The 27,974-nt window shown below is 42.1% G+C and overlaps 1 protein-coding gene across 1 annotated transcript; it reads right to left on the reverse strand.

Annotated features, from left to right (window-relative positions):
• Positions 1-570: 570 nt before the first annotated feature.
• On the reverse strand, positions 571-26,252 carry abitram (actin binding transcription modulator). Its single transcript, XM_073054459.1, has 6 exons — positions 26,136-26,252; positions 9,539-9,590; positions 5,838-5,967; positions 2,738-2,814; positions 1,716-1,785; positions 571-1,641 (listed from the first exon to the last, which is right to left on the reverse strand). Exons 1-6 carry the CDS (start codon positions 26,197-26,199, stop codon positions 1,465-1,467), a joined length of 570 nt encoding a protein of 189 aa, XP_072910560.1. The 5' UTR covers positions 26,200-26,252; the 3' UTR covers positions 571-1,464.
• Between the last annotated feature and the right edge of the window lie 1,722 nt (positions 26,253-27,974).

The following is a 27,974-nucleotide window of genomic DNA, read 5'->3' on the forward strand; positions in this document are numbered from 1 at the left end:
CATCTGTCCTCAGAGGGATCAGAAGTGAAAAGGGTGAACAGTTTCAAGTTGCCGGGTGTCAATATCTGAGGATCTATCCTAGACCCATCATCTTCAGGCAGTTACAAAAAAGGCACGACAACAGATATATTTCACTATGAGTTTGAGATTTGTTATGTCACCAAAGACACTTGCCAACTTCTGCAGATGTACCACGGAGAGCATTCTAACTGGCTGCATCATTGTCAGGGATGAAACACTGCACAGGATCAAAATAAGCTGTTGAAAGTTGTAATCTCAAATCAGCTCCACCATGGGTACTAGCCTCCCTAACATCCAGGACATCTCAAAGAAAGGATACCTCAAAAAGGCCCCCCATTGCCCAGGACATGCCCCATTTTCATTGCTACCATCAGGGAGGAGATACAGGAGCCTGAACGCACTCACTCAATGATTTAGGAACAGCTTCTTCCCCGCTGCCATCAGATTTCCAAATGGACATTGAACCCACGAACACTACCTCACTTTTTTTTTTACCCATATCTTTTTGCACTACTTATTAAATATAAATAAATAAACAAACACACTTACTGTAATTTAGTTTTTATGTATTGAATTGTACTGCTGCCATTTAACAACAAATTTCATGATATATGCCAGTGATATTACACCCGATTCTGAATTGATTTACAGTGCTAGTGATCACTGACTGGGGTTTGATTTCTGCTGTTGCTGTAAGGAATTTGCATTTTCTTTCTTTGACCACGTAGGTTTCCTCCCATTTTCCAAGGCAGGGTTAGTGAGCTATATTGGTGCCAGAAACATGGCAAAACTTGTGGGTGCCGCAGCACATCCTTGGATTGTGTTGGTCATTGATATAAAACAATGCATTTTATGTTTCAATGTACATCTGACAAAGCTAATCCTTAACTCTTTTTTGCTTACATTCTTAATTCACCATTATACAATATCATTTCAGTAAACTCAATTTGCTTCAAAAGAACTCGAGGATGGCGCCTTGGTGTGCACAAGAGCTTGAGGGTGGGGATTGCAAACATGACTTAGTAAGTCATGTGCTGAACCACCTCCATTTAAAATAATTGAATAGTGAATTTTTACCATGTATTCTCCTCTGCAGTGGTGACGTCCTTTTACACTTAATAAACTATTAAATATTATTTTTCCTATTTAAATATTGGGTAAATAAGACCAATTCATACTACATAAATAGAACTAAATTTATGTATTTAGCATCAATGTGAGTTGCCAGAAAGCAAGTTTAAAATCCCAAGATAATCAGTGCATTATTTAGGAGATTTTCCTTTTCTACAAAAGGCACAGTCATATACTGTGATGCACTGAACGATGATGTACACTTCCTACACAAGATGGGAACAAATTATCATGTTTAGAAGCAATAAGCTTCAAAAAGATTTCAAAGTCATTACTTCGGTTTCAGAAAGCTCTTATGTGCCTTTCAGTTCTTCAAGCTGTATCAAGGGATACAGGATCACGGAGGTCAGCATTTAACTGCTTTGCTGCTGTACTGTCTCTCTTCAAAATTACATCTTCATACATCTCCTGGCTAGTTAAATTTTGGGTTATGCTTTTGCTTTCTTCAAACTTCGGTAACACAACAGCAATATATCCTTCTGTGGAAGGCTAAGGGTAAAGAATAAACAGTGTGTTAGATTAAATAAAGTAAAACAATATCAATATATACATTTTTATTTTACCTTTTCTTGTAGAAGGCTGGGCCGCTGGAGAATATTTTCATTTACTTCCAGTAACCGTCCTCTGATACAGCTATAATAAAGAAGATACTTTGTTAACTGTGGAATATTTTATTTGTACAGCTCCTGTCATAGCTCTGTGATTAAGGGGCACTAAGAGATCTCAGCAACACTAATTCTGATGATGCATTTTGTAAAGTCAAGTCAGCAAGAGACTTGTACTATGAATAGTTGAGCACTAGGGATCCTAGGAATTTAAATGCAGAGTTTGTTAGAAGTGGCACCAAAGGTAAACAAGGTAATGTAAAAGGCATTTAGCAAGCTGGCTTTCAGCAGTCAGGGCAACAAATATAAGAGCTGGGACATTATTATCTAGTTGTACAAGTCACTGGTGAGGCTGCACTTGAAATACTGTGTATAGTTTTGGTCACTTTGTAATAGGAAAGACATGGTTAAACTGGAAAGCATACAGAAAAAATTACAAAGATGTTGCCAGGATTAAAGGGCCTGAATTATATGGAGAGGTTGGTCAAGCTAGGTCTTTATTCCTTAAAATGTAGGAAAATGAAGGAGAACCTTATAGAAATATTTAAAATTATGAAACGCAAAGATAAGGCAGATGGTAAGTCTTTTCCCTGGGTAAGGGAATCTGAAACCAGGGACTTAGGCTAAGAGGGGAAAGACTTAAAGGGGCTTGAATAGCAACATATTCCACACAGTGAATGGTGAGTATATGGAATCAGCTGCCAGAGGAAGTGGCTGAGGCAGGTACGTGGAGGGGCAGGGTTTAGAGGAAAGGAATATGGACCAAATACTGAAAACTGGGTGGGTACCATGATCAGCACAGACTCAATGGGTCAAAGGGCCTATGCCCATGCTGCGTTGTTTTATAAATCTATGGCACTTGACTGCCTTTAACTTAATGAAAACTAATTAGGATGACAGATGACACAATTGGCAATTACTTCCAAAAAGTATAATTCTACTTTGTGAAATTAAATTCATTAGATATTGTACTCACATACCTGTATATTGTGTACTCCTCACCATCTTCACACATTATTCTGCACAATGGGGCAAGTTCTGTCAGGAACTGTCCACCCTGAAAGTTATGTGCAGAGATAGTTTGCATTCACCAAGGGAAATGTATACTATCCACCTTAACATTTTCTATGCTTCAACTGATAAAATTGTCTTAACCATGGCTTAAAATATTTAATTTAAAAGATGATAAAGGTATCTAAACGTGTCTGAAAACACAGTTGCTTACTAAAAATACAGACTAGTGAAATATTGTGAGGCTACCTTATAATCTAGGACAACTCACACTCAATGGATCTGTCATCATATAAGGAAACCTTACTGAATTTGCATATAGCATGGTTCCACAAATTAAATGACTTATCTTTTTTTCTTCTTGTTTAATGGATAAATATTGATCTTTCCTGTTTTCCTTAAAAATAGCTCTATACATTTTTCCATCTACTGGAGTGGGCAGATTTATTGAGTGAAGGGGGGGGGGGGGGCTGGAGTATCAGATTAAAGACAAACCTGAAAAATACAGCATTTCTACAATAATGACTTCCTCAGTTTTGGAAAGAATGCCATTGCACTCTTATCAAGTAGAGTACGAATCTATGACCTCCCACTTCAAAAAGTGGAATGATATCACTAAACCAGAGTTACAGGTTTTTGCAACAAATAACTCCCAATCCACATACAATAGACTAGCAACCAAACTAAGTACTTTCACAATTCAACTACATCAAATTAAAACAGGCAAAGCCAACAGTTAGAAACAATGGCCGACACATTGGTAGAATTGCTGTCTTACAGCAGTGGGGACTTCACTCAGACAGTAACTGCAGTTAGAATTGAACCGAAGTCTGCAGTCTTCCTGGGTCTGTGGTTTTCCTCTGTATTCTCCAATTTCCTCCCACATCCCAAAGTCAAGTGGGCTGGTAGGTTAATTAGCAACTGTAAATTGCCTCTAGTGTGTAGCAGAGTAGAAACTAGGGGAGTTAATGAGACGGTGAAGAAGAATTAATGGATGAATGTACAGTACTATCAGTGTAAATGGTTGGCTGATGGCCCATGCAGACTCTGTTGAGCAAAGGGCTCTGTTTCCATACTATGTTTATTTGTTTCCATGGGAAGCAGTTAACAAGAAGCAAATATGCACAGTTGGTGATTGCTAAAATTAATGTTGGGTAATTAAACCCAAAGCTGAAACCTCACAGCCAATAAGACACCCAAGACACATACTAATCCATTTCTGGTCTCTACTCCTCGCTGTATTTAACCCTTCCACCTCTGACAATTGAAAAGACCATACCATGGAGTTCCTTCTCTAATCCTCTCCTTTAACTAACATTTTGATCGTATCTCATTATGCGGCTTTCTTTGTTTGATAATACTATTGTGAAGTACAATATGGTATATTAAGGTGCTATAAAAAAAACAAAACCATAATGAATATCTTTTTTTTTTAAAACACATTGTTTTATGGATTGCAAGAGCACAAGGCAAGAGTCCTCAAATCTACTTTGCTGACCTGATCTGATCTTGGCCTCAACTTGACTTTTACACAATTCCATATAATCTTAAAACTCACCTATAGTCCAAGAATCTGACCATCTTTCCCTGAATATATTCAACAATTCAGTATCAAGGATAGTGAATTTCAAAGATTCATGTCTGAAGGAAATGGCTCTTCATTGTATTAAATGGGTGACCCCATTATTCTGAAACTTTGACCTGAATTCTAAATTTCCCCATGAGCAAAAACATCCTCTGTATCTACCTTGCAAAGCCCCCAAAGAAACTTACATTCCAATATTTAATCTCCAGTGAGTATAGGCTCAACCTGCTCAATCTCATAAGCTCTTCATTGCAGCAATCGACATGGTAAAACTTCATTAAACTGACCCCTATTCAAGTATAACTACCGATAATTACCCTCTACATTCTAAATAAATGACCAAAAGTGTAGGTACAACAGGTTTGTTCTCACCAACAAAATGTACACTTTTAGCAATTTTGTCATATATACTGTAAGGTCATCATTGGGAAGGACGGAATTTATTGTTCCGAGTTTGAAGAGCCACTTGCTCCAACTGTTGTTGGAATTGTACTGAATCATATACAGGAAATTATTTCAATATACTTCTGAACTGAAGGTGAAAATTATTTAGGAACTCAGGAAGTGAGTCATTTGCAACATGATATTCGACTTCTGAACTGCTCTAACAGCAACAATATTTACATTTGTATTCCAAGTGTTAAATGGTGTCTACTGCTCAGAAACGGGTGGTGCAAACAAAGTAACTCATGCTGGAGTACATAATTGGACATTGCTGAGTAAACACACACACAATGAATAGGTGATATTGAAGACTGAAAATGTTACTAAAATTGGTGGTATAGCAAATGTTAAAATTTGCATTCAGGAGGATCAAATCTAAGAAAAATTTGATGAAATATCTTGCGGTTATGAATTATAGGCCAATATAAAACAATTAGCCTGGAAAAACTGGACCAAACTAAGTTTTGGATAATAGAGGTGCTCTGGAATGGAATTATGGATCGCTTAAAAACCAATGACATCACTTATTAGCTATTTTTCACAAGAAAAAGAGGACAAACATTGCAATTAGTTTTGAGGCAAACATGAATTTTCATAAATACACATCAAATGAAGAAAAAAAATTACACTAAAATAAGGAAGAGATGATGGCGATGTAAAATATCCAGAACCAGATCTAAGTTACACTGCAATACTTTCGGTAAATAACAGTCTATATTTCCTCCGATTTCTCATATGGCAATGTTCCTAAATTTAGATGATCTAATAACCACTGAAACAGTATGGGCCTCTTCCTTTGTTACACTTAAGTCACTGCTTGTACTAGAGGTAAACAATAAAGGTGGTTTTTTTTTCCTGAAAAGGTGGTTGCAAAATAATAAACTTCATCTGCAAGAAAACATTGTGTCAGTGTTACATTCTTTACGCTTTTTAAAGCAAAGAGGGGATTCAATAGGTTTCAATAGGTACATTTAATGTCAGAGAAATGATTACAATACATACTGAGAAATTCTTTTTCAAATAAAAAGCAGGTAACTCACCCGCTTAGATTTTCCTGAGACCTTGTTCTGTAATCGACTGCAGTTGGCACTGATTTGGTAGCTAATACTTTTTATTTTCCTGGCACTTTTTAACACTGGGTGAGATTCTGCCACTGTGATAACACATAACCTATTACAATTAGAAAAAAATCAAAATGAGCTTTATTTACCTACACTCGGCATCATTTCAATAGTGCTTGTTTTCCCTCTCACTGTTCATCTTCTCAATCTTACAGCTAGGTCAAACTTTCCGGCATTTTGCAGTAATTTTAACAAAGTGAATTCTAAAGCATAGATTGTAGGCAGCTTACAAACGAGAAAATCTGTAGATGCTGGAAATCTGAGCAACACACACAAAAGGCTGGAGGAACTCAGCAGGCCAAGCAGCATCTATGGAAAAAAGTACAGTCAATGTTTCAGGCCAAAACCCTTCAGTAGGACTGGAGAAAAAAAACTGCGGAGTAGATTTGAAAGGTGGGGTGAGGGGATAGATAGAGAGAAATGCCAAATGACAGGTGTAACTTGGAGGGGAAGGGATGAAGCAAAGAGCTAAGAAGTTGATTTATGGAAGAGTCAGAAGATCATGGAAGAAAGGAAAAGTGGGGGGGGGGGGGGGGGGGGGGGGAGAAGCACCAGAGAGACGCGATGGGTGAGCAAGGAGTTAACATGAGAGGGATAAGGGGATAGGAAATGGTGAAAGGGAGGGGGCATTACTGGAAGCTTGAGAAATCGATGTTCATGCCATCAGGTTGGAAGCTACCCAAACAGAATATAAGGTGTTGTTACTCCAACCTAAACGTGGCCTTATCCCAACAGCGGAGGAGGCCATGGACTGACATATGGGAATGGGAAGTGGAATTAAAATGGATGGCCACTGGGAGATCCCTCTTGTTCTGGCGGACGGTGTGTAGACGCTCAGTAAAGTGGTCTACCAATCTGCATCAGGTCTCATCGATATACAGGAGGCCACACTGGGAGCACCGGACACAGTATATGACTCGCAACAGATTCACAGGTGAAGTGTCAACTTACCTGGAAGGGCTGGTTGGGACCCTAAAGGGTAGTGAGGGAGGAGGTGTAGAGGCAGGTGTTGCACTTGTTCCACTTACAAGGATAAGTGCCAGGAGGGATGAATGGACAAGGGAGCGATACCTACAGAAAGCAGAATGTGGGGGGGGGACGCGAGGGGGAAGGGAAGACGTGCTTGGTGGTGGGATCGCATTGGAGATGGTGGAACTTTCAGAGAATTATGTGCTGGACATGGAAACTGATGAGGTAGTAGGTGAGGACAACAAGAACCCTATCACTGGTAGGGTGGCGGGAGCAGATGTGCGTGGAATGGAAGAGATGTGGTTGAGAACAGTGTTGATGATAGAGGAAGGGAAGCCCCCTTCTTTGAAAAAGGAGGGCATCTCCTTCATTCTAGATTGAAAAGCCTCATCCTGAGAGCAGATGCAGCGGAGACAGAGGAATTGGGAAGAGGGGAAGCAGCTGAATGCATTTACAGTCATACATAAATGGCCAGAACTTTAGGAATACAACTATTTCAAGTCTAGAATTCACCGAGGTAGAAAAGAGTGAAGTCAACAAGCAATACAAAAATATACAAGGGCAGATGTTGGTCAGTAAAAGCAGGGTTAATATAAATGGAACTTGCTACAAGTATAGAGATAGAAGGGAGTTATGGATGACCTCAACTTTACAAAAGAAAATTGTTTTGGAATAGGCAAATGTGCAGGTAACAATGGCATGGGTGAAAAATTCAGCAACAGATGACCCATGCCAGGAGTGGAGTTAGCTGATGTTATGGAGATGGAAAGTAGTAGTGATGGTAATAATGGAAGCATGTGGCCCAAAACTCATCTCAGAGAAAGCTCTATAAAAAAGTTTTCAGTTTAAGACCGGCGAGTGTAACTTGAGATCAGAACTTGTAGTATGAGCTGAAAACAAGTTTGCCCGTATACTTGTAGGAATACTGTTTTTCAGAGATCAGTCTGACAATATAAACACAAGAAAGGAGGTAGTTATTGTATACACATGCAAACTATCAAATGTTGTTGCAGAGGGTTCACTGTATGTAGATGAAAACTGAGGTACAGATGTGGTTGTGGAAAGATAACTATTGCAGAAGATTCTTGGCTTTTCATTTGAAATAGAATGTGATTTCAGTCAGCTCAACAACAATGGAGGGATGTTAGAGCCAAGTGATTGAGTAACCACAATAAAGACTACAAAGGATAGATCACCCATGTCACAATTACATGCATTTGAATGATGATTGAGATGAAAGTCTGACCTAAAAGTATTCAAATAAAGCAGCTCCCGGCAAAATGGTAACTATTTGGGGAAGCTGCAAAACATGCATATTCTGAGGCAAAGGTGATTTAAGATGAGACAGCAGTTTGACAGTGTGGAGAGGTTGAATTGTTTTTCTTTAAAAAAAGGGTTTTGGCCAGGACAAATTTATGGAGAAACAGCAGTTAAGAGCCATAAATAATATCAATTAGCTTGGAATCTAGCAAAGGTGGGCTAGATGATCAGCAAATTACCAATTCTGTAGAATACTGCTGTGTCAAAGGTGAGAGGTCTCATGGACAAGATGTGCTTCGAGACTGGATATAGGAGAGATAGGAATTATACTGGCAAATTTAAAGCTAAGGCTATGGGATTATTCTAAAGTTGCTGGGCGGTTCAGAAGTACTTAAGGCAGCAGACACAATTCTGAGTTGCATTAATAATAGATAAGAGTATGAAATCAAGGAAGTATGAACATTGGAAAAAGCAAACTGCTGCTATCTGTTCACATACATCTCATTGGACAGCAATACTGAAAGAGACTAAAATTTAGTATCTTTGATTCTGATCAAAAATATTTACCAAGAAGTTGTGATGGTAAACACTAATGAATATAAAACTGTCCATCACAGGAACAGGCCTTTTTAGCCTATGATGTCAGTGCTGACCCTTAAGCCAATGCAAATTAATCCTATTTGTCTGCACATTCAAGTTCAAGTTTAATTGTCATTCAACCACACACATGAATACAGCCAAATGAAGCAGAATTCCTCCAAGGCCAAGGTGCAAGACAGTACCAAGAGTCACACACAGCACATATAGTTACTATGGCAGAAAAACAAAGTCATAAAAAAAAGTAGTCCAAGTTAATGAGTGTCATAGCTTGTAGACTGATGATGCAAGGAATGTTGTCCTAGAGCCATGTTTCTGCAAGAACAACTCATCACGCACTACTGCAGCTGCAAGTGAACATAAAATAGCTCATCTTCTACTCAACGAATACTGGAAGGCAGAACTAAAAGGGAGGGACCACCTTCAACCCAGCAAGGGATCCAGCATACCCAAAGAGACATCTGCTCTCTCACACACCATCTCCAGTGCCTACATTCCTCCATTTATTGCCTATTCATACGTGTCTAAATGCCTGTAAAACATTGCCACTGTATAAAGATAATTTTACTCAGTTTGCAATCTATGTCATTTCCATCAAGCAACTAAACTGCAGCTTTAGTAATCACTAAAGAATACAACATTGCAAAGAACAACTTTAAAAACGGTAAACATTCAGATAATATAATTGTCATTGCCATTTACAAATGAGCTCTATTGAGAACGTTATCAAACTACTGCACATTGTAAAGCATTCTTTAGTTCTCTATCAAAGATAAGGCATCATGGACACTTACCTATTAGAATGCTGTAAGATGCAATGATCTTCACAGGGCTTACCTTTTACATCTGGAAAAGATCAATCAGAATTAAAATAAACATATTAAACATTACTTTCATAATCACCATTAATACAATTTCAAGTAACATTTAAAACAAAATTCTCTATAGATACTTGAAATTACAACTCTATTTCATTCCTTTGTAAACTGCCAGTTAATCTTGCTCATTTCTCCTTCTTTATTTCTCTCCATGGTATTTATTTGTTTAAAATTCAACTTTTCATTAAAAGGTTGTAATCTTTTCTCATTTCCACAGATATAACTAGAGACATGTAATAATGTTTAGTATTTTTGTTCATCCTGTTGTACAAACAGAATTGAATGACACATTGAAGATATAACTGATAAAAGTATTCTAACATCTGTATCAAAACCAAGTTTCCAGTATAGACCATCATCCAATGTCAATAGTAATTTTTGGGTCAGTTATATATTAAAAGAAAATTTGAATTATTCAATACTTATGAGATCTCTATACTGAGATTTATTAAATTTTCAGGATGCAAATCACTATCTTGAATTGCTGCAGTCCATATGGTGAGCATACATTTGACAATGGTGTTGGGTGGGGTTCCAGGGTTTAGACACATTAATGCAGGAACGATTGATATGTTTCCAAGAGCACAACTTTGGGAGGGTGATCATATGTATATAGTAAACTACTGTTTTTGTCCTTGATGGTGGAAAAGGTCATAGGGCAGTTTGAAATTCTATGGAACCAGATACTTTGCTATTCAAGTTGTTCACCGGTCAAATAGGAAACTCTTAAGGTGACAAGATTGCAGGGGAGAGCAAAATGCCCCTCTTGGTCACTTAGCCCTATATACAACAACCAACAGGCAGCTCTTTAATAGTGCAAAAAATGTGACAGTTTATCCATTGTAACTGAAAGGAAATCCCTGTGTTACAGCCATTCAGATAACAGATGTTTGCCCATACACAATTCACAAATCACTACTTGAAATTTTGAGATACAAAATGGAAGTTATCTCATGAAATCTGCTGGAAAAATGTAAAGAACAAAAAAGTTATTTTATTTCAGCTCCTGTTTCTTGATGCATGTGTGAATGATGCAGCTTTACATTAAGCAAAAATCACTGCACTATAGGAGTGCAATATCCCTATAAAGTCAGGGTCACCTGTAATGCAAATTATTAAAATAATGTAATCATAAAACATCCTAATTATAGAGACACAAATATAGATGCCCAAGAAAATCCAACTGTATAGCATGTCATTCCAGTACCACTGTGCTTCCATACATCTTTCAAAGAAGTTAATTATATATCACCAAGCTAATTGTGAGAACATTATTAATGGAGACTAGGTTTAGCCCAAATGCTTACAAGACAACAATTAGGGTCTTTAGATCCTGCAGAAATATTCATTAACACTACTCCTTCTGATCACCCACTGGTTATAATGTACAATCTTATCTACATTTCAAATCAGAAAATAACATTAATTTATGAACTTAAACGTGCACAGCTATCTTACCCAAATTCAAGTAATAATGCATTTCACCCCCAGATAAACAATGCACATTTCAAATTCATAACAAGGAAAAAACTGAATCATAAACTTCTTGTGCTTGCATCTTTAAGTTCATATACAGTGGATTCTGGTTAATTGGGCCATCAATTAATCAGTGCAGCTACTTATTTGGGACAACCCTTTAAAAAAAATGGACAAAAGAGCAGGGATTCCCTGTTTACTTGAGACACTATACTGATTAATTGGGACAGGAGATTGTTGCCAAACATTTTCTAATTAGCATCAGTCACATGCACATTGCCTGGCCATTACACTACACCAGGCTTAGAATGGACAGTTTTTAAATAGCATCACTTGCGTGTTTGTGTTTAAAGAGCAGTGATAGTTGACAAGTAATAAAAAGTAAGACAATTCAGAACTATTTTGTTCACTACAGTTTCAAGTATTCAGGCTTGGAGATGCTAGAAACTGCTGGGAATGAAAATGAAATAATCTCACTACTTCAGCAAGTTAGGAACTACAAAATATTTGAAGATATTGACAATCAATCATCTTGAATGTTACAATTAAAATGAAGATTTGGAGGATGCAATTGTGAAAAGCACGGTTTGAAGGCAATCCATTATAAGACCATAAGGCACAGGAGCAGAATTAGGCCATTCGAGTCTGCTCTGCCATTCTATCTTGGCTGATCTTTTTCACCCCTCCTCAACCCATTCCCTGGCCTTCTCCCTGTAATCTTTGATGCCGTGTCCAATCAAGAACCTATCAATATCTACCTTAAATACATTCGACAACCTGGCCTCCACGGCTGCCTGTATTAACAAATTCACCACCCTCTGGCTAAAGAAATTTCTGTGCATCTCTGTTTTAAATAGACACCCCTCTATCCTGAGGCTGTGCCCTCTTGTCCTAAACTCTCCCACCATGGGAAACATCTTTGCACATCTACTCTGTCTAGACCTTTCAACATTTGAAAGGTTTCAATAAGATCCCCCCACCATTCTTATAAATTCCAGCAAATATAGACCCATATCATACGTTCCTCGTATGATAACCCTTTCATTCCCAGAATCACCCTTGTGGACTGCCTCTGGACTCTCTCCATGGTAGCAATTCTTTTCTTAGATGAGGAGCCCAAAACTGTTCACTACACTCAAGGTGAGGCCTCAACCTCACTAATGCCTTATAAAGCCTCAGCCTCACGTCTCTGCCCTTGTGTTCAAGGACTCTTGAAATTAATGCTAGCATTACAATTGCCTTCCTCAACAACTCAAACCTGCAAGTTAACCTTTAGGTTGTTCTGCACAAGGACTCCTAAGTCCCTTTGCATCCCAAATTTTTGTATTTTCTCCCTGTTTAGAAAATATTCTGCACATTTATTTCTACTACCAAAGTGCATGACCTTGCATTTTCCAACACTGTAGTTCATCTGCCACTTTCTCGCCCATTCTCCAAATCTGTTTAAGTCCTTCTGCCGTCTACCTGTTTCCTCAACACTACCTACCTCTCCACCAACCTTCCTATCAGCTGGTCCTGATGTGTCCCAATTAACCAGAATCCAATGTACACTCAGACCCTGCTTAAAGATGAAGACGTGTTCCTCAGAGGTGGGGTGCCATGTAAAGTCATTAAAATATTATGTAAATTGACATGTGTGATAAAAAAAAATCAAATCCGAGATATATTATTTTATGTATACACAGTAATTTGTGAAGTAACAAACACACAAATAGGCCTAAGCTGTACATTAGTGGAGCAGCAACACATCACGTAAGGGATGTGAAGGAGGGAAGCGGGGGGGGGGGGGGGGGGTGGGAGCACCCAGGTTGTGGGTCCTCCTCTAGGGAGAAAGCTGAGAAGTAGGACATCCAGGATAGTAATTTGTGGATTGCTACCCGTGCCATGTGATAGTGAGGATAGAAACAGTACAATTTGGCAGATAAATGCATGGCTGAGAAGCTGGTGCAGGGAGCAAAACTTCAGGTTCTTGGATCATTGGGATCTCTTCTGAGAAAGGTATAACCTGTACAAAAGGGATGGTTGCACATTAACCAGAGACCAAAATTCTCACAGGCAGGCTTGTTAAAGCTGATGGGGGAAGGTTTAAACTAATTTGGTAGTTGGGGGTGGGAAACAGAATGAAGAGACTCAGGGTAGGTTGTACGGTTAAAAAAAAGTAAAGATAGTGTGCAGTCAGACTGTCAGGAAGGGCAGGCAGATGATAGGATAAAATTGCAGCCAGCAGAGCAAGTATCAGTGCATTAGGGATACAAAAGTCAAAATGGACAGCAAACAGAACACTCAAAAGTGTTATATCTCAATGCAAGGAGTATAAGAAATAAGGTGGATGATCTTGTTGCACTATTACAGATTGTCAGGTATGATGTTGTGGCCATCACTGAATCATGGCTGAAGGATGGTGATAAAGTATGTAAAAGGGTTAACACTTCGTTTAACAATAGCAGCCTGTTTTTCTGAAAGAAATCGCTGATGAACAACTGATGTGCTAAGCCATGCTGAGCCATATTTCTTCTTGAAGGTAGCTAGCTAGGGTTTCAGAATGCTTATCTCCTTATGCACTCATGTGTAGAGATAGGACCACTCCAGCCTGTTTCTGTATGTTCTGTCCATTATGCCTATTTTGTAATTTGTCTTTTGGGGCTGTCGTGTAGTGGATAACTTTGACTCGAGCCTGTCTGGTGTGGGAGGTATCTGAACAAATATATCTGTGCTGTAAGGGGAATTGTTAGTTGGTGGATTTGGCAGGAACAGTCACAGACAAACTGTTCCTGTTTGAGCGACTAACTGAGTAAGCCCCGGGAGCTTTGAATAAAGAGTTTGTACTTATACAGTCTCTGAGTGACTTTATCCGGATTCAACTTCCACAATGGTTGTAGTTGGGAGCTGAATGTCCAAGGTTACACATTATATCAGAGGGATAGGAAGGTAGGCAGAAGGGGTGCCATGGCTCTGCTGGTAAAAATGCATTAAATCAGTAGAAAGATGTGACATAGGATCAGAAGATTTGAATCCTTGTGGGTTGAGCTAAGAAACTGCAAGTGTAACAATGGCAGTTATATACAGGCCTCCCAACAGTAGTTGGGATGTGGACCACAGACTACAACAGGGAACAGAAAAGGTGTGTTGAAAGAGCAATGCTATGATCGTCATGGGAGATTTTAACATGCAGGTTGACTGGGAAAATCAGGTTGGTAATGGATCTCAAGAGAGTGAATGCCTACGAGATGGCTTTTTAGAGATGTTTGTTGTTGAGCTTACTAGAGGAATCAGCTATACTGGATTGGGTATTATGTAATGAACCAGAAGCAATTAGGAAGCTTAAGGTAAAAGAGCCCTTAGGAGACAGTGATCACAATATGATTGAGTTCAACTTGAAATCTGATCAATATTCTTTATATCCTGTCTATCCACAGGCAAGGTTCCAGAGGACTAACGAGCAACTAATAATAATAACAACTTTTATTATATATTAAGATGCAGGCTCGAGGTGCGTTACATAGATTGTAAAATTAAATCAATCTAGTCATAAAAATATGAGACATTAAAAATCTTAAGTAAAGACAAACATTATATAGAATAAAATGTAATTGAATATACCATATTATATGTATGTAATCAATAGCAACATGCATTTTAATCCACATATAGGCGAACTTAAAAAAGTAGGTTTTTAGCAGTGTTTTGAAACATTCCACAGTACTGGCCTGGCGGTTATCAGTCAGTAGAATATTCCAGATTTTTAATGCACAAGAGCAAAAGGCTTCATCACTAGTTCTTAGAAGGTAGAACATAGAAATCTACAGCACATTACTGGCCCTTTGGCCCACAATGTTGTGCTGACCATGCTACTCTAGAAACTGCCTAGAATTTCCCTAACACATCGCCCTCTATTTTACTAAGCTCCATGTATCTATCTCAGAGGCTCTTAAAAGACCCTATTGTATCCACCTCCACCACCACCGCTGGCAGTGCATTCCACGCACCCACCACAACTTGTGTGAAAAACTTACCCCTGACATCCCCTTGGTACCTATTTCCAAGCACCTTAATCAATGCCCCTCATTATCTTCCACACCTCTATCAGGTCACCTCTTATCCTCTGTCGCTCCAAGGAGAAAAGTCCAAGAACACTCAACCTATTCTCCTAAGGTACGCCCTCCAATCCAGGCAACATCCTTGTAAATCTCCTCGGCACTTTCTCTAGTATTCACATCCTTCCTGTAGTGAGCTGACCAGAACTGAACACAGTACTCTAAGTGAGGTCTGACCAAGGCCTTATATAGCTGTAACATTACCTCACAGCTCTTGAACTCAATCCCATGGTGGTTGATGCTAACACACCATACGCTTTCTTAACAACTGTCAACCGGCGCAGCAGCTTTGAGTGTCCCATCGACATGGACCCCAAGATCTCTCAGATCCTCCACACTGCCAAGAATCTTACCATTTATATTATATTCTGTCCTCAAATTGGACCTACCAAAATGAACCACTCATACTTATCTGGGTTGAAGTCCATCCGCCACTTCTCAGCCCAATTCTGCATCTTATCGATGTCCCACTGTAACCTCTGACAACCTTCCAGATTATCCACAACACCGCCAACCTTTGTGTCATCAGCAAACTTAATAACCCACCCTTCCATTTCTTCATCCAGGTCATTAATAAAAATCACAAAGAGGAGGGGTCCCAAAATAGATCCCTATTGAACACCACTGGTCACCAACCTCCACGCAGAGTACGAACTATTTGCAACCACGCTTTGCCTTCTGTTGGCAAGCCAAATCTGGATCCACAAAGCAAGGTCTCCTTGGATCCCATGCCTCCTTACTTTCTGAAGGAGCCTCGCATGGGGAACCTTGTCAAATGCCTTACTGAAATCCATATTCATTACATCCACTGCTCTACCTTCAATGTGTTTTGTTACATCCTCAAAGAATTCAATCAGGCTCATAAGACACAACCTGCCCTTGACAAAGCCATGCTGACTATCCCTAATCAAATTACATCTCTCCAAATGCTCATAAATCCTGCCTCTCAGAATCTTCTCCAACAATATGCCCACCACTGAAGTCAGAATCACTGGTCTATAATTTCCTGTGTTATCTCTACACCCTTTCTTGAACAAGGGAACAACATTTGCAACCCTCCAATCCTTTTCCTGTCCCTATTGATGACACAAGAGGCTCAGCAATCTTATCCCTCACTTCCCACAGTAGCCTGGAGTATATCTCATCCTTATCTAACTTAATGTTTTTCAAAAGCTCCAGCACATCCTCTTCCTTAATGTCTATATGCTCAAGCGTTACAGTCAGTTCTTATATGCTTGACTCTAGTAACACTAAGCAAACCAATATTCATGGATTTAAGATTATGATTAGGGATGTCAGGGGATAGAACCTTCTAAATATACGGAGAGGCTAGATTATTCAGAGACATTTATACAATTAAGAGTATTTTAAAGTTCATCTTAATGCACACAGGCAGTAATGCACACATGATGTAAAAACTGGTGAAATATGCTCAGATTTTATTTTTTTTGGTTAAAATTCACACTGCTGCATTTTGAACAAACTGTTGCCAATTTATATCTTTCATAGGCAGTCCTGAAAAGAGTGCATTACACTAGTGGAATTACACTAAATACAAAAACAAAATTTAACTTTGGCAATGTTCCTTAATAATATGGCTAATAAGTGATTCGAAATTTAGTTTGGAGTCAGTAATAATGCCTAAATTCTTTACTTCTGGGTTGATTTACAAGGACAGATGATCAAGTTTATTTCTAAGATTCATACTTCTTTTATTGACACCAATAACCAAAGTTTCAGTTTTTCAAGTCAAGTCGCTTTTATTGTCATTTCAACCATAACTGCTGATACAGTACACAGTAAAAACAAAACAAAACACTGGTGCTACATGAAACAACACAAAACTACACTAGACTATGTAAAACAACCCAAAACTACATTAGACTTCAGACCTACACAGGACTACATAAAATGCACAAAACAGTGCAAAACAGTACAATAATAAACAGGACAATAGACACAGTAAAGGGCAAATTACAATTTAATAATAAATAATGTAAATGTAAACAATGTTTTAGCAGTTTCCTTATTTAAAGAAATTCAAACCCATCCATTTCGTAATACTAGTAAGACACAAGACCACAGAGTTTAGAGCCACAGTGCCTCTGGCATAATAAACAAATACAATTGTGTGTCATCTGCATAACTAGGTAATTCACCTTGCATTTGACCTAATGGGAGCATGAGAGAACAATGGGCCAAGAATTCATTTTTACAGCGCACCAAACACAATATCATAGATTTTAGACACACCATCACGACAGCTAACAAAGAATTTTCTTCCTTTGTGGCGGCCCACACACACAGGACTCGAACCGCCATCGGGAGCCGCAGGCAGACGTGCGGTCCATTCTGGGCCAGGGACCCATGGGAGGGAGATTTAAGCGTGCAATTTTGAATCAGTAAAGTCATTGAGTTCAGCTCTCTCTGCCTCCGTGTGTTTCTTTAGTAGCACGTTGTGCATGACTACATTGGTGACCCCGACGTTCCAGACAGCATCTGGTGCCGGCGACTCAGCAACCAGCCATGAGTTCGAGCAACTCACATAGCGCGATCTCTCTGAAGCTCCCGACTTTCTGGGCCACTCAGCCCCATGTTTGGTTCGAGCAGGGAGAGGCCCAGTTCAATATCAGAGACATTACAGCTGACGCCACGCGGTCCTACTACGTGGTCAACGCGCTCGACCAGGAGACGGCAGGCCGGATCATCGACTTCCTACGCCAGCCACCAACGGAGGACAGGTACACTAAGCTTAAGGCGCTCCTGATCCGTACCTTCGGACAGCCTGGGTGAGCGCACGCCATCCGAGCTCATGAACAATATGCTGATGCTCATGGACGGCCATAAGCCGTGCCTTTTATTTGAACAGCTGTTCCTTGAGCAAATGCCAGAGGACATTCGCCTCCTCCTCGCGAGTGAGGATTTCAGCGACCCACACAGGGTCGTGGCTAAAGCAGACGTCCTTTGGCAGAGCAAGCAACATGGAGCAGCCTCCATTGGCCTAGCTGTGATGCGCACCCCAAAGCCCAGGCCTGCAACCAAAGCCGTCGAGACACATGGGGGAAAAAGACGAAAGTTCGGAACAATGGTGCTCAGGCGCGCGCTGCTGCCCTCCACCATGTGCTTTTCCAGGAAATGCCGGGGCCAGTCGTCGCTAATGGCTACAATGGCTGGCCACCAAGACAGCCTCCTGTATCTCTGGGACCGACACTCCGGGCTAGCTTCCCGGTAGACACCAGGGCCGAAGTCAGCGTACTCCCCCTCTCAAACATGGACACTCGTAACGCGGTCCCAGGCCCCGAACTCACTGCTGCAAATAGCACCAGTATTCAGACGTATGGCCCGTGAACTATGTCACTGCATTTCGGGTCCAGCCGTTTCACTTGGACTTTCACATTTGTAGCAGTGTCACAGCCACTACTCGGGGCAGATTTCCTACGAGCCAAATGCCTCCTGGTCAACCTAAAAGGCCGGCGTTTGGTCCATGCCGAGACGTTCCAGACTTTCCAGCTCGGGGAAGCCAAGCTACCGGCACTCCACCTGGATTCCGTGACCCTCTTGGGTAACGGATTCGCCAGGGTGTTGGCGGAATTCCCCTCCATAGTCACCCCGCAGTTCTCCATGGCCCCAAGCACTGCATGCAGCACCACATCCCAACGCAAGGACCGCCGCTGCACACCCGAGCTCGCAGGTTCCCACCTGACAAGCTCCTCCTCACCAAGGAGGAGTTCCGTAAAATGGAAGAGCTGGGGATTGTACGCCGCTCAGACAGCCCGTGGGCATCCCCGCTGCACATGGTGCTCAAGGCCGCAGGAGGTTGGAGGCCCTGCGGAGACTACAGAAGGCTCAACGATGCCACAACTGCCGACAGATGCCCGGTACCCCACATCCAGGACTTCACGGCGAACCTGCATGGAGCGACCATTTTCTCGAAAATCAACCTGGTCAGGGGATACCATCAGATCCCAGTGCACCCTGACGACGTGCCCAAGACAGCCCTCATCATCCCATTCGGCTTGTTTGAATTCCTGATGATGCCTTTCGGTCTCAAGAATGCAGCCCAAACTTTCCGTAGGCTCATGGACTCGGTGGGACGCGGCCGGGATTTCGTTTTCATTTACTTGGACGATATCCTGGTAGCCAGCATTTCGCATCAAGAGCACGTGGCACATTTGCGCCAGCTCTGCCAACGACTGAGCAACCACGGACTGGCAATCAATCCAGCGAAGTGCCAGTTCGGGCCCACAGAGATCAACTTCTTGGGCCACAGAGTCAACCAATACGGCGCAGTTCCCCTACCGGACAAGGTCCAGGCCATCCGCCAGTTCCCCAAGCCCAGCACAGTCAAGGGCCTGCAGGAGTTCGTAGGGATGGTCAACTTTTATCATCAGTTCGTGCTGGCGGTGGCCCGCATCATGAGACCCTTGTTCTGCCTGATGGCTAGCAAGGCCAAAGAAGTGGCATGGGACGCGGAGTCCACGCAGGCGTTCGAGCAGACCAAGGAGGCGCTGGCGAAGGCGGCCCTCCTAGTGCACCCGAGAGTCGATGTACCCACGGTACTCACAGTCAACGCTTCCAACACGGCAGTCGGCGGAGTCCTGGAGCAGCTCGTCGAGGACCAGTGGTGACCACTCGCTTTCTTCAGCCGGCACCTATGGCCACCAGAGGTGAAGTACAGCGCCTTCGACAGAGAGTTGTTAGCGCTCTACCTGGCTGTCCGGCATTTCCGGTACTTCCTCGAGGGAAGGGAGTTCACCATGTATACGGACCACAAACCCCTCACCTTCGCACTGGCCAAGGTATCGGACCCATGGTCGGCTCGGCAGCAGAGGCACCCATCCTTTATTTCAGAATTCACCACGGATGTCTGCCACATCGCAGGGAAGAATAACGTCGTTGCCGACACACTGTCTCGCCCCTGCCTCCACTTAGTAGGCATATCGTCCACAGGATTAGACTACACAGCACTGGCAGAAGCACAACAGTTGGACACCGAGATCCTGACTTACCGCACCGCCGTTTCGGGGCTCCAGTTGGAGGACATCTCCATCAGCCCAGCAGCGGATCGACTCCTGTGTGATGTGTCTACCGGCAAACCCTGACCCATGGTTCCAGCGGCATGGAGGCACCGGGTGTTCCGACACGCTGCACAACCTGGCCCACCCATCCATCCGGGCGTCCATCAAGCTGGTAGAGGACAAATTCGTCTGGCACAGTTTGCGCAAATAGGTCGGACACTGGGCCAGGACCTGCGTACACTGCCAGACCCCCGAAGTCCAGCGACACGTGAAGGCTCCCCTCCAGCAGTTCCAGCCGACGCACAGGAGGTTCCAACACATCCACGTGGACATCGTCGGCCCCCTGCCAGTCTCCCGGGGTACCAGGTATATCTTTACCATGGTAGACAGGTTCACCAGATGGCCGGAAGCCATACCGCTCGCAGACACGTCCACTGAGTCCTGCGCCAGGACGCTCACTGCAAACTGGATCGCCAGGTTCGGCCTCCCAACGGACATCACCTCTGACAGAGGGGCGCAGTTCACGTCTGGTTTGTGGACAGCACTGGTGCAGCTCCTGGGCACCCAGCTGCATCACATCACAGCGTACCGTCCCCAGTCCGACAGTTTGGTAGAGTGATTACACCGGCTTCTCAAGTCGGCCCTGACGGTGCGCCTCAGGGGCCCCAACTGGACAGATGAGTTTCCCTGGGTCCTACTGGGCATCCGCACAGCCCCCAAGGAGGACCTGGGCACCTCCTCGGCGGAATTGGTCTACGGCGCCCGCCTGACGGTCCTGGGCGAGTTCGTACCAGAGGCCCGAGGTTCAGAAGAAACTCCAGCAGCAGTGCTAATGAGGCTGTGGGACAAGGTAGGGACCCTGGCACCGGTCCCAACCTCCAGGCACGGTCCCATGCCATCCTTCACCCCTAAAGACCTCCGAGACTGTGAGTATGTTTTTATTCGCAAGGGCATGCACAGGTCACCTCTACAGCGGCCGTATGAGGGACCCTTCAAGGTGATCCGGCACAACGGATCCACGTGTGTCATGGAGGTGGGTGGCCGGGAAGAGACTTTTACAGTGGACCGCCTCAAACCGGCGCACTTGGACATTGAGCAACCAGTGAGGGTATCTGCACCGCGCCGGCAAGGCCGGCCACACAGACTGGGGGGCTCCACTCCCCCGATGGATGTTTCGGGGGGGGGGGAGGTGTGGCAGCCCGCACACACGGTACTCAAACCGCCATCGGGAGCCGCAGGCAGACGCGCGGCCCACTCGGGGTGGACCTTCTGGGGACAGTCTGACCACCGGTACCACTGGTCGGAGTTTGCCGGGGACAAGACTGCGCAGGGACCCATGGGAGGGGAGATTTAAGCGCGCAATTTTGAATCAGTAAAGTCATTCTGAGTTCAGTTCTCTCTGCCTCCGTGTGTTTTAGTAGTGCGTTGCGCGCCGACTACACACTTATACAAGATTGAAACCAGCTTAAGGCAGCAACTGAAGGGCCTACGCATTAACTAAGGTGGTTTGAGAATGTTATTATCGACAGTATCAAATGCTACACTCAAATCTAAGAGAACATGAACTGATCCATTACCTGCATTGACAGCAAGTCATAAGTCATTAACTACCGTAGATTTCGCACTACAGAGCGCACCTGATTAAAAGCCGCTGGCTCTAATTTTAGAAAGAAAATCAATTTTGTACTTGTACAAGCCGCACCGGATTTTAGGCCGCACCGGATTTTAGGCCGCAGGTGTCCCACGTTGTAATATGAGATATTTACACAGAAAGATATTACACGTGAGGATTTTTTAACTTTTAATTAAATCCATATGGTAACATAAACAAATACATATTGCAAATGCTTTTTTTCGAACCGTGCCTGTAACGCGGCTACTTTTAAATATACATACGTATCGGTAACACACAAATTACGTTGCGTATACTTTTTTACTGAACAACATTCCAATATCTCCTAATGACTGGTAAAAAATATATATACTGCAGCCTACCAGGAAAAGTTATTGATCGCCTTTAACTTAAAAGCAGCGTTTTCGCTCGGCTAATGTGCTCCCCCCCACCTTCCCGTTTATCGCAAACCGGTATTTCCCACAAGACGCGGCGAAATCGGATGTGACATCATAGCATCCCGGGATGTAGTACAGAAAACAAATATAGTTAAAACACTTCTAACTTTAACTAGAAAATACTAACAAATGAATTACTAAGCGAAAATATTATAAACTAAATAACTGCCATAAAGGCAGCACAATGCTTTTCTTCGAGTGTTTTCCATGTTGATGAGGGTGAGTACAAATGACTGATTTACAATAATTTAATTGTGAAAGTGCGCTTGATTTATCGTACAATTTCATTGGACCTCTGTGAACTACTCATCAATTTTATTGGTCTACTGTTACGAGGCAAAATGTTTTTGGCGGCATGAAAAAAAATCATGCATTAGCCGCACCGTAGTAAAGGCCGCAGTGTTCAAAGCTGTTCAAAATGTGGGAAAAAAGTAGCGGCTTATAATCCGACATCTACGGTACTTTAAGCGATGCAGTTTCTGCAGGATGATTTGATCTAAAACCTGATTGACACTTGTCAAGAATAGAATTCTTATTCAAGTAATCACTTAATTGTCAAGAAACTACTTTTTCTAAAATTTTACTGATAAAAGACAGGTTGGCAATAGATCCAAAAATGTCCAAGACAGTGCAATCTAGATTATTTTTCTTAAGCAGGGATTTAACTATTGCAGCTTTTAAGGAATCTGGAAAAAATGCCTGAAATTAGTGAGCAATTAATTAAATACACTGTTGATTAGCATGTCAGAAACTTCTTTTGAAAAGCCAGTGGGAATAGGATCAAAGATACAAGTGAATAGTATTAGCTGAGTAATTATTTCTCAAAGTTCTGGTAAACTGATTTTAGCAAAGGAATTTAGTTCACAATGTTTAGCTCGCTGGGGTTCAACAAGGTTTATTCTTGAGGTCTATTATAATACATCTTATTTATTTTTGCAGCAAAACTCTCACTTTTATCATCAGATGCTTTCAGCAACTATTCCATCAATGGATCTGGGTCGAATAGAAAACAATTAATTGAAATAATACTCTTAGATTGCCTGCACTGTCATTAATCAGGATTATAGTGGCACTGACGAAACACATCAACTGCTTGCTGGTGGCAAATAAAACAAAGAAATAACTAAACACTTTATTAATTATATTTTTCTGCTAAACAATCACTGCAAACAATAGACTGTAACTTCCCTGTCGGAGTTGAGATTTTGAACTGCCTGTACGACCTGGCATTTTGGCAAGTGGGAACTGAAGTCTCGAAGGTTCAGTATGCCTGCGGCATAGCGTGTATAGGCTGAATCAAGGTGGTGGGGTCCAGGCCGGAGAGCGGGAAATGAGCCAATGTTTGCCCATTGCTGGAGGCAGTTTGATTCAGCAGAACTGAGAGGCAAGGTGAGCAGAGGCGATGCAGTCGAGGCAGTGCGGCCCAGACCCGGGCCCAAGAGGAAGGAAAGACCCGAGATTTGATCGACTTAAGCACCAAGCCAAACTGTAACACAGGCCAAATTGAGGTGGTGGAGCACCAGCCCAAGAGTGTATCGAATGATCAGGGTCTGGACGATTTCAGCACTGGACAAGACTGAAACGGACAGTGTGTTGGGGATGGAGGCGAGGCACAGGCTGCTGCTCTACAAGATTTACTCGTCTCTGCGCTGAACTTCAGCTCATTACTCTGCAAGGTTTACTCATCTCGGCATCAAACCGTGGCTGTGGCCTGCAACTATCACAGAGTGAACTCACTTTTGTTAGCTTCAGTTCTGATTGCTATTTGCTCATTTTTATTTTTGCATGTTTTTTTCTCTGCACGTTGGGTATTTGACAGTCTTTTCTTTTAATGGGTTCTATTGTGTTTGTGTTTTGTAGCTGCCTGCAAGAAGATGAATCTCAAGGTTGTATAAAGTATCACGAGTGAATCTGCACATGCTGGAAATAAATAAAAACACAAAATGCTGGCAGAACTCAGCAGGCCAGACAGCATCTATGGGAGGAGGTAGTGATGACGTTTTGGGCCGAAACCCTTCATCAGGAGAGTGATGACGTTTCGGGCTGAAACCCTTCATCAACCTTCCTGATGAAGGGTTTCGGCCCGAAACCTCGTCACTACCTCCTCCCATAGATGCTGTCTGGCCTGCTGAGTTCTGCTAGCATTTTGTGGGTTTTTTTGTATAAAGTATACATACTTTGATAATAAATGTTCTTTGACATTTATAATTTTTGAAAAAAATTAACTTTCTCTCATACATAGGTCGGCAAAACATTGTGTACTGTGCCGATTATTCTATGAACTGTCTAATATCAGAGGGCATACATTTAAGTTTAGAGGGGTTCAAAGGAGATATGCAGGGCAAGTTTTTTTAAAACCAGAAATGATGGGTGCCTGAAATGCACTGCCTGGAAAGGTGGGGCAGTCAAGCTTGACAAAACCTTCAAGAGAGTCTGAGGCACATAACTGTGCAGGAAATGCAAGGATATGGACATAGTTTAGGCAGAAGGGATTAATTTAGTTGGGCATTTTATTAGTCTTAAGTTTAGCACAACATTGTAGGCCGAAGGACCTGTTTTATCTTCCCTACTTTTATAAACTATGCATTATTAACTCAGAATTGTGTATGCCTTCATAAGCACTTTCTCAACCTTCCCTGCCACTTTTTAATAATTTGTTCACACATACTCTGAGATCCCACTGCCTCTGCACTATTGTAAACCAGTACAGTATTCTTTATTGTCCACATTAAACTTCATCAGTCGTTCATCAGTCCATTGTTTGCTGCAATCAATCCCCTCTTCACAGTTCATAATACTGTCAAGTTCTGTGACTACTGCAAATCTGAAAATTGATGCTCGCATCCAGTCTCACACTATTTACATTAAAACCAATACATTAATACCAATCATTTTCCTTCATTTTGACAAACAACCATTCACCACCATCTGTAACATAGCCAAGTTTGATCAAATTATCAATTTGTATAATGCCATGTGCTTCCACTCTGCTGATCAGCAAGGCGAAGGTCTCCAGTACAGTGTATTCTCATGTTATGGCGGTTTAGGAAATGGAAATTCCCAAAACGCTGCCAAAAAGATTGTGATACAGAATAAAAGTTGTCCCATACAGAATTTGTGAGGAAATACTAAATAAACAAGATGCAAGTGAAAATACTAATTTTGTCAATTTTTGTCAAAGGTTTGCATTACAGAAAGACACGATATAGATGGTTTTCTATGAAAGCAATCCTTGACTCATGGAAGTACAACATCGAGAACAATAGTGACAGGAACAATGCCCTAAACTTCTGCTACATCTCCTGTTTCTTAATCAGTCAAACTCTTTGCACGTGTTGGCCTCAAAAGACTGCATATCCTTGTACAGACAGCTTACTCTGAGTATTAATACAGCATTCAAAACAGCAAAATTATTAGCGTTCAGAGAAAGTCTTCACTACTACTTGCACAAAGAAAACATCTGATAAACCTGCAAAATCATACAAAATCCCTACTTTGCACATGGTTTGCCATTCAAAACTACAGCATATTTCCTACCACGTTCAGTTTTAAAATAATAAGAATGAATATCCACTAGATATAAAGTGGAAAAGAAGCATCAGGTCTCAGCAAATTACAATGTAGACTAGTAGCTCCAAACCCTCCTGGAACCTAAAGACTTAGAGATGAGTCCTGATGAAGTAGCTCGGCCCGAAACGTCGACAGTTCACTCATTTATCTGGACGCTGCCTGACTACTGTTCTGCTGTGTGTTGTTTGGCTTTCCACCATCTGCAGAGTTTCTCTTGTTTGAGATTACCGTCACCAACCCGCCGCTGGAACACGCGACCCATGAGCGGAAAGTGGCGCCACCCACCTGTCTTATACCAACGGGTAAAATAACGATCCACTACGGACGGCCTCACCCGCGACCCCGCCATCTCAGGCCGGAAACAAAAATGAAATGCAGCCCGGACCGGTCCGGACCGGACCGTATCCTGGCAACCCGCCGGAAGTGGGGCGTGCTACGCCTACAGGAAGTACTGGAGATCCGGTATTATGTCTCATTTGTTCCCGTTATTGCATCGCTTCGATTTAACAGCTGCCCGGATAATTTAAAGTCACAGAACGGAGCTTTCGGCCTGTCGTGATTGTACTGTCCCTTACCTGCCTATATAAATCAACAAAAAATTACTTATGTTGTGTCTATCTGTACCTATTCAGTCTTCCACCACGTGGATCACGTAGTCAAATTCGCTCTAAATCTTCCGTCCATTCCTTAACCTCGTATGTTTAGTTATAGATGCGTGCTCGGTGAAAACCACGATGGTGTTGGGTCTGCGGGGTTTTACAGATTTCAATGGATTCCAGTTAGTCCTGACGAAGGGTCTCGGCCCGAAACGTCGACAGCGCTTCTCCCTATAGATGGTGTCTGGCCTGCTGTGTTCCACCAGCATTTTGTGTGTGTTGTTCCAATGGACCAAATTGGGATTTGAAAATGATGTAGATTTTGCCATTGTAGGTCAAATACAGGGGAACTGAGTGAACAAGATATTATGTTAGTATAAATAAAAGATATGGTTGCATGTAAAATTAATTCAAAGATGTGCAAGGATGCTCAAAGTACAAAATAAATTCATTACCAAAGTACATGTGTCACCATATACAACCTTGAGATTCAACTTCTTGTGCATATACTTAATAATATACTTTTACCTTTCCTAATATAGACTGGGAGTGCCATATTGTTAAGAGTTTAAGATGGGATAGAATACATTAAGTGCACTGAGGAAACTTACCTTAGGCAAAATATAGAGGGCCCTACTAGGAAGAGGGCAATACTCAAACTACACGTGGGTCAGGCAGGTGACAGTGGAAAGGACACTTCGGGACCACAAGTTTCAAAGGTTTAAAATGTTTATGGAAGAGGACAGAGTTGCTTCACAAGTTCAAGTTCTAAATTGTGACAAGGTAAACTTTGACAGTATGAAATATGAGCTTGCAGCAGTTGATTGGAGTAGGTTGTTTGCAGGCAAAGGGACCACAGGCAAGTAGGAAGCTTTTAAAGTTGAGAGAGTGGCAGCCTAATGCTGCATGTTCCTCATAGAGTGAAGCGCCAAACCAGGAGGAATAAGGAATCCTGACTGACAAGAGATTTTGAGGTCTTGGCCAGGAAAAAGGGGCCATGGGTGAAGTACAGGCAGCTGACATTGACTCCTGTGGCACACAAATAGTCTCTGGTCTCCAGACTGAAAAATAGCATTTGACCAACACCCTCTGCTTTCTACCATCAAGGTTATGGTTCAATCGCTGGCAAGTAGGACTATGTTGAATGTGGTATCTTGTTTGGAATAAAGCAGCTGGGCTGAAGAACCAGTTTCCATACTGTATAACTCTATGATTCTGTGCGTTTCAGTTTGCCTCTGATGCTTTATCGATCCTCTATCAAGTGACAACTTACGGTAGCCATTTAGTAATTGAGCATTTAGTCTATCATCACATCTTTGGGAAATGTGAAGAACCAGAACATAATAGAAATCTGCACAATTATACTGAGAATCCCATGATCCCATTATCAAAAAAAAAACACAATCACGGTCCATCATCTAGAATTCAGTAGTTCCCAAAGAGGGCAATGTTGCCTCCTTGGGGGCCGTGAGAGTTTCTAAGAGAACAATAAAATAAGAGGGGGTTCAGTAGCAAGAGGGTAGCCGAG

This window comes from Hemitrygon akajei, chromosome 8, assembly GCF_048418815.1.
Source record: "Hemitrygon akajei chromosome 8, sHemAka1.3, whole genome shotgun sequence".
Classification (NCBI taxonomy): Eukaryota; Metazoa; Chordata; class Chondrichthyes; order Myliobatiformes; family Dasyatidae; genus Hemitrygon; species Hemitrygon akajei.

What these genes read in the sequence shown, in the direction of transcription:
- abitram (XM_073054459.1), bottom strand. Translation starts at nt 26,199, where the DNA reads ATGGCGGGGTCGCGGGTGAGGCCGTCCGTAGTGGATCGTTATTTTACC. An exon ending in ATCTTACAGCATTCTAATAG is followed by an intron (nt 5,968 to 9,538) that starts GTAAGTGTCCAT and finishes TAATTGTAATAG; the next exon opens with GTTATGTGTTATCACAGTGG. An exon ending in CCAGCCTTCTACAAGAAAAG is followed by an intron (nt 1,642 to 1,715) that starts GTAAAATAAAAA and finishes CTTTACCCTTAG; the next exon opens with CCTTCCACAGAAGGATATAT.